At 46.2% G+C, this 7,875-nt stretch overlaps 1 protein-coding gene across 2 annotated transcripts in view; it reads right to left on the minus strand.

Moving 5' to 3' along the window:
• Nucleotides 1-6,588, minus strand: part of TLL1 (tolloid like 1) — a 154,016-nt gene extending 147,428 nt beyond the window's left edge. For both annotated transcript variants that reach the window (XM_053911929.1, XM_024568996.3), the window contains exon 1: nucleotides 5,730-6,588. In XM_053911929.1, the coding sequence (XP_053767904.1) occupies nucleotides 5,730-5,898 (169 nt within the window). In that variant the 5' untranslated portion in view covers nucleotides 5,899-6,588. The remainder of the gene's footprint in view (nucleotides 1-5,729) is intronic.
• Between the last annotated feature and the right edge of the window lie 1,287 nt (nucleotides 6,589-7,875).

The following is a 7,875-nucleotide window of genomic DNA, read 5'->3' on the forward strand; positions in this document are numbered from 1 at the left end:
AATTTTCTTCCCAAGCATTAGTATTCAGTAGATAACTAGAGGAAACAGACCACTAAAGCCACATTGCTAAATCATTCTATGGGGTCCAGGGTTGGGGAGAGGATTCTCCATGACTCAATTTGGGAAGGATAACTCCACGATTGATTCCAGGTCTTGGAATGTGAAAGAGCTGTAAGAGGCCTCAAAAATGTCCCCAGAAGAGGAAATCCTACATCCCCAGGAATCTTGCCAGACACCTGAGCCCCGGCCTAGGCCAGGCCTAGCTCGGGGCTCAAGATGCTGCAGGGGGCTTTCCTACAGTTCAGGGGAGCAGCGCTGCTCCCTTCCCCCACCTCCCCAGACACCAGATGGTCCCAGCAGGATGTGTAAGGCTTCATTTTAAATGGATTATTTGCCTCTATTTTTTCTAAGCATTCTTAGAAAAGCTTGGGGAGGGACCCAGGTTTAATGGGTCTAAGGCAATGCTAGGAATCCATAAGAGGTAATATTCTAAAAAGAAAAAAAAATCAATAATGGTACATCACTAGCACTTGATACTTTCTGCCTGAGTTCTAGAAAAATTTCAGGGCTTATTTCTTTCCACTGAACTCAGTGAGTGAGAGGCCTAAGGGATTACTGATGTGACTGATATTCTTAAGGTTTACAAAGAATATGGTGACAACAACAAGGCAAGTGAGTCTAAATTTTAAATCAGGGAAAGTTGTTACAACGTACAAAAATAAGACTCATACATATACAAGGGGGAAAGACGGCGTGGTTTCTGTAGGAGAAACTCTGGAATGGCATATATTAGGCTTCTGCAGGAAAGTGAGCCGTCATGAGGGCCAGAGAGAAAGCTGTGGAATTATGTATTAACTTTCTCAAAAGGCCTTCACTAGCCTCTTAACACACTCTTCACTGTTTCACTGGGTACTGCGGAAGCCTAAAAAGAAAAGGGAGGAATCCCTTACCTGGAATCCCTTCTCTCAGGTAGTTCATGTAATAACTCATGGAATTATTAGTCTGGGGGAATGTATTTAAGAAAAAATAACCTTATTCATACCTAATAACAGTAACTGCCATTTGTGGGCCAAAAGTGGATGGGGGCCCCCATATGACAAAGGCTAAAGAATGAGTATTGGTAAATGAAGAAGAGAACTCAAGTCTACATAACATAATATCTTATCCACACTTTTTGCAAAAACTGTATTTTGGCCACTTCTGAATGGACTACAAAGGCAGGAGGAGAAAAAAAAAGTCCAAAATCTAAGAAATGACAACTGAAACAGGAGTGACTGACTGGTTAAGAGAAGCACCTCCATGAAATGCATTTTTAACGTGAGGTTTGGCAACATAGAGTCGTGCCAACCAAGAAATGTTTAGGTATTTAGTATTACGATGAAATAAAGTTGACGTGGCGTTGAACATCAACTCTAAAATGCCACACCTAAGAGGCTGCCCATGAAGCCAGAAAGCACAACATTGAGGACTGAAAGAATGATAAAATATTACTGAGAAATTATAGACTTAGAAAATTATCCCAAGAATTAGTATACTAGGAAACTAGGGCACTGGTTACAAAGCAAAGCAGAAAAAAGAATCCTCTAGGATGCCAAAAGCCTATTTCTACATAAACAGGCTTGCATGGGCTACTGTAAGGCAAGTTTAACCTTGCAAGTCACTGACCTTTAATCATGCTTGGATTTGTTTCCAAGAAAAAGAGTCAGTTACTCAGAAGATTCAAGGTAGAAAGTCTCAGAGTGCTAACAGTTGCCTAAGAGGATAAGGTTAACCTTCTGGACAAACACTTTACCTCATTAGTCTTATCAGCTTCCGCCCATCATTCAAAATATTAATATCTTCAATCTCCTTTATTGGATGTTACATTTGCAATTGCCTGAGCCTTCCTGATATCCCCTAAAGTACATAAAGAAAAAAGAAGGAAGGGAGGGAAGAAGAGTGGGAGGATGGAGATGGGGGAAAGGACGCAGGGAGGGAGGACATCTGTGAATACTGACTTGGTTTATCAGGTCTCTGCTTTTCCATGTGATCTCCAGACAAATCTGAGATTAATTGATACACCCAATTTGCCCAGGCTCTTCACGTATGTAATACTCAGATTAGCACCTATTGGAAGAGTTCAACAGTGAAACAGGACACCTCAGTCTCTGTTCTGGAATGACTTCCTGCAGCGTCAGCTTCCCAAGGTCCCTCAGGACCCTTTTGAACTAGAGAAAGAGAAATCTGATTGCAAATTCAGGTGACCATGTACTGCCCTGAAGAAAGTCAGACATTCCTTTGAATTATCTGCACCTTTGTGTCTATTTAGATGGAGATGAATTACCTATATTCTGTCCTAATGGATTTGTCTATATAAATATATCTGAAGCTGTGCTGCACTAACTACCTGCTTTCACTGACACCAAAAATGTCTTTCTAAGTCAAAATGCAATTAAATTAATACAAAGGCTTCCTTTTTGACCTCTAGTTTCATGAATTTGAAACCATAGTTCTGACGGGTATAAAAATTATCATTTCACAACTATATTAAGTATGGCACAATGTTTAACAAGTTATCATGATGAATATTCCTCTTTGGGTAACATTTCATTTTGGTTAAAACAGAAGTTTGTGAGGGGTGAAGATTAATATTAATAATCTACAGATATTGATGAGGTATTGAGAACATACTAAATATGTAACAGTGGTAATCCATCCCTGTGATAAATATTAAAAATCAGGTATGACCTTTTTTCTCAAGGACTTTATATTCTAATTGGGTTTGGGAGAGATGAAACTATTTTTTAGCCATTCCACTCATATCAGATATAAGAGTAACTTCATTTCTCTTAGTCTAGACTCCAAATAAACCTGGATGAATTTCTCTTGTTTGTATCATATTCCAAAGAAGGCCTCCAAAAGACTAAGATTGCAGTAATCATTTAATGCAGCCAGACTTTGCAGCTAAGAGACTCGTAATCAAGTTATGGGTAATCTTAACAAGCACATTTAGCCTCACCGAGCATCTGTTTCCCAATCTGGGCAATGGGAAGATTAACGAATTCCACCATATGGAAAAGCTGTTGTGTTGAGCTGAAGCAATGTACTCAAAAGTGCTCTGAACCCATACAGCTACCTGACATCAAGGAACCGTGTAGTTTGAGAAATATTAGGACTCCTGGTAGAAAAGTTCAAAAAGAACACTTTATTCCAGGGCCCTGCCATCCACTCTGCACCTTGGAAACGGCAGAGCAAAGGTGCCCCAGAGTCTGGAGAGCACCCACTTTTTTGCTTTTGTGTGGCCAACTTTCACATATCTGTCCCCAACTTTCTTATTTTAATGACCCTTTTTTTGACTCTTGTTTGGTATTTCCATGTACTATTTATTTTCCGGTTATTACAACCTTTGTTTCATACTGTGCCAAAAGAGAGGCACTAAGATTTTGCCATTCTTTAGCCAAGCTGGTAAATTAAAGCCTTTCATTTCAGTAAATTAAAAAGCAGGGTTGATCATTTAAAAAGTGATCTCAGATTTTGGGCAAACTTCTCTGCCTCCCACTTGGGCCATTCTTAGTTCACTTTCACTACACACGCACACACAAACACACACAAGTATGCCTCTTGTACTCAAAGATAGGGAAGAAACAAGGTTAGAGTAATAATCCTTTCCAAGCTGTTTTTGTTGTTGCTTTAACTTCAACAGTTATGTTCAAAAATCAACCTGTATTAAAAGAAAAACAAGAGTATGCTATTAAAGGTTCTTTTTCCTTGCCCTAGATGCTTATTTGCTGAGGAAAGTAAACATTCATTGCTTGAGGTGTTTCAATCTGCATGGTGCAACTTCTGAAATTTTAAAATTGAAAGCATTCATAAATAGAAAATAAACCACTTATGCTCACAAAATCTGCTGGACAATTTCTAATGTAAGATAAGTCTGGAACAGCCGAACTGCTGAAAAAGTACTAGCTAATTTTTGACACTTCTTATCATGTATTCATATTTCAAATTAGTGATGTTTCAAAGGCAGACACTTTTACTTTAATTTGTACTGAAAACTATATTTATTTTCCTGAAACTGGACTGATGTATTTATGCTCCAGTTTTCCCAGGTTGATGATAGCTGGTTGAATCTTTCACACAACAGTTTTCCTAGACAATCCTTAGACATAAAATACTTCCTTTCCATCTTATCTAAAACAATAAAGTACACAACCTACACCCAGTTGCAGATATTATTCAAACAAATATCTCAATAAAAAGTATGTTAAGAGAGTTGCACTTAATTCTGGTTGCCCAGCCACTAGTTACCTCTGGCAGAACCCTGTCCAGTCCTGCGAGCCCTCAGGGAAAGCCTTGGTGGGACAGACTAAGTGTTAAAGGTCAAAGGAGAAAATTTAAAAGCCAAAACTGGGTTCTATGACAAGTTCCTCCCAGGCTACTCTGAGTTTTGAGAATCTGCAGCAAGAGAAAGATCAGATAAGACGGACACAACACACACACATCCTCCTTGTCAGAACAATGTGTCATCAAAGGTAGAAATTAACAAGGGAATTTCCGGCACTCTCCTGCACTTGTGTACCCGTCTCCTTCCTCTGGCCCGGGAGAGGTTGAATAAGGTTTACCTAGCTGTGGAAGGAAAGACCTGGATGGCACAGGCCGAGGAACCCCGCACACAATGCACAGAGGCAGGGCTACTACACTTCGGGCACTTTGCCCGCCCCCTCTTCCAAGCTCACACCTCCTGCGATAGGACAGAACATGCCCTCCGCTTAGAGAAACTCTACTGTACATCTACAGTAAAGTCCGTCCCAACGACCCCTGTAACCTTCCTTCAGAAGTCAGCCGCGAGTCCACACTGAATCCCGGTCACTTCAACCGCACTTGAGCACAGCCAGGGTCCGGGAGCCCCGGGCGCCCCGCGGAATCGCAGCGGGGGCGGGCATCCCGGGCGCGGCGCTCACGTGGTCTCCGGGGCCTCGGCTCGTGCAGCCAGACCGGAGTCTGCGAGAGGAAAGCGCCGCCCCGCACCGCACCGTAGTGGAGACCGGACCGCAGAGGCACAGGACGCGGAGGGGAGGGGAGGGGAAGGCCCCCCGGGAGCTCCGGAGTTCGGAGCCCGGGAGGAGAAGCTGAGCTTCAGGCAGCGCCGGTCCACTGCCGTTCCCGGGGGTGTACGCAGGGGGGAAGACACAAGTTTGAATGGGGTTGCAACTTGGATTTTTTTTTTAAAGATTTTAAGTGAACAAATGCATTTAAATTCCATCTAGCGTGAGAGCTTCCAAGGTCATCACAACCCCTTTCTCGCCAGGACCCCATACTTGAAATCCCTGGCAAAACAGGGAGTAAATGTGTCCCGAGGTAGCAATTCCATCCCCACCCACCTTTTAGGGAACAAAGAGGAGGTGTTGTCCCCTCGGGGCGTAAAGCCGGTTGAGTGTTGGTATTTAAAACCCACGGCTGCCAGCTGTGTTTATGGCTCGTTTCGTTTCGCGGGGGGAGGGGAGGGGAATCAGAACTCTCTAGGACGGGTTTGTTTTTTTTTTTCCAAAACTGGGAGCCCGGAGCTTGGCATTGGATGCCACTAGCACGGAACTCCAGCCACCTCGGGCTGGGGAGGGAAGGAAAGAAGGGGAAGGGAAGGAGGGGCGGCGGAGGGGCTGGCCGAGGAGGGAACGAAACAGGTGAGCTCCCACCGCCACCCAGCGCTGCGGCCCCGGCGCGCCACCGTCCCGACCCGGAGTAGCACTTACCGGCTTTACAGGGGTCCTTGTAATCTATCACCTCCGCTTTATCCTCTTCGTTTCCCTCAAAAGTGTAATCATAATCGAGGCCAGCGCAGACCCTCAGTTCCCCGTAGACAATAATCCCCAAGGCCACCAGCCAAGCGAGCATCCTCGGGGAAAGCGTTCCCAGCCCCATCCTCCTGCCCTGGAGGAAAAGGAGGGGGCCAGACCGCGAGGTGAGGCGGCCGCGGTCCGCGCCGGTGTGCGGGGCGAGCGGGACCGGTGCTCTTCTCCCGCGGGGAGGCTGCTCGGCGGGACCAGGGTGTTCAGGTGTCCGGAGACATGCGGGTGCCGTTGGGACGGTACAGGGGGCAAGCACTGCCTGTTACCCCCGGTTGCAGAGAGAAGTTGGAGAGGGGCCCGCGGGTGGGTGGAGGGCAGGTAAGGAGCTCGGCTCCCGGAGGCGGGGAGGGGCAGCTGCGGGCAAACTCGCCTCTAGCGGAGCGGGCGCTCGCACCCTGCCAGGTCGTCCTTCTGGCGGCCGAACTCCCCACGGCCGCGGCAGGGCGAGCGGCGCCCCACTGGCTCAGCTGCCACCGGAGCTCGGGCTCCCGCGCCGCGCCCACACCGCTGCCAGGACCCGGCGGCCAAGCGCGAGCCGCCGCCGCCTGCGCCCGCCGCCGCCGCTCCGGGAAGATGAATCCGGTCTGCACATCAGCACATCTGAACTGAAAGGGGAGACCGAGGAAGGGGGTGGGGGACAGGCATGTCTACGCCTCGAGACCTTAAAAGCCTGCGGGAGCCAGCAAACCAACCGACTGCAAGGAGAGCAAAAGTGAGGACTGGGGGATGCAATGTTTGCCTCCCCCCCACACACCCAGACAGTCTTTTTACCCTCTTCCTAACTTGAAAAAAAAAAATCTTCGCCGCATCTAACCCAATCACTTGCATCCTGCTTACTTATTCATACAATCAGGGTCAGGATCCGGGCCACAGCCTCCTCTCTGACTTCTGGTGATAGCCTTATACAAACAAACAGACACGAGCGCGCGGACAATTCCATTTATATTTTACTGAAGATAAAAATGAATACATTATGCATCTGCGTCCTCCGACAGCAATTAATAGATGATGTACGCGTCAGTCTTGAGTGTCAGACCGGGGGTGGCTCGAGGGATCGTGATAACTTAGCTGCAGTGTCTGCTTCCCCTCCCCCCAAATAAACAGCGAGTGTGTTTCTTTCCTTCACTGCCGATTAACCAAAGTCAACCCAGGAATGGAGAAAAAGTGTCGGAACCTCCGTGACTTAGGTAAGAAAACAGTTTACAAGTCCTTTAAAATTCCCCTAACCAGGAACTTTAGCGAAGAGCTAAGATCCTCAAAATTGCAATTTAAAAAAATAATAAATCCAAAGTCAAGTTACAGATTGCAGCACCAGGAAACGTTAAGACCTTACTGATGGGCTGGCGCTACGGCTCACGTGGGCGCAGGAAGGGAAGTTGGACAGAATACTGGGGAAGCAAATTTTCTATGACAGTTCTGGCGCCCATGCCCAGAGTTGCTCCGTATCCTTGGGCTTCAGTTGTGTTACTTCAGAGGAGAGTGTGTAAAACCTGGCAGCGGGATCAGCGAGGTAAACCGCATGTCAGCCTTGCAGGCACAAGACAAACACAGGCTGTGGGAAATTGGGAAAGGAAAAAAAAAAAAAATCAGAGGAAATCTCTGCAAAACCCCTGGTGGGAGCATTGCCCACATCTGCAAGTCGTTTCCCAAATAGGTGAGAGGACGTCTCCCCCAAATTTCCAGGGGTGATGAGTGCCTTCCCTTTTCCAACCAACTGTCACTTGAACTGTCACTTCAGTAGGGACTTGTAAAACTCCTCTGTTGCCTTCACATGTTTGTTTAACGTTTAAATTTCCCCCCTTTCCCAAGGTACCATCAACGTATACAGTCTCATCTAAAGGGAACTATGAAGGTAACCACATAGGGCACACACCTTTGACAGGTAAACCAGGTCTTTGGTTAGGGGTTTTGACCAGGTTTTATGCTTGTTGAAGAAAAGTTAGAAGCTAATCTTGAAGAAATATCAACTATTTCCAACTCGAACTAAAAGTGAAAGGATGGGAGGACCAGGTAGACCTGACTGGCAAAACTGGGCTTTCTCAGTGACACA

This window comes from Desmodus rotundus, chromosome 9 (assembly GCF_022682495.2).
Source record: "Desmodus rotundus isolate HL8 chromosome 9, HLdesRot8A.1, whole genome shotgun sequence".
Classification (NCBI taxonomy): Eukaryota; Metazoa; Chordata; class Mammalia; order Chiroptera; family Phyllostomidae; genus Desmodus; species Desmodus rotundus.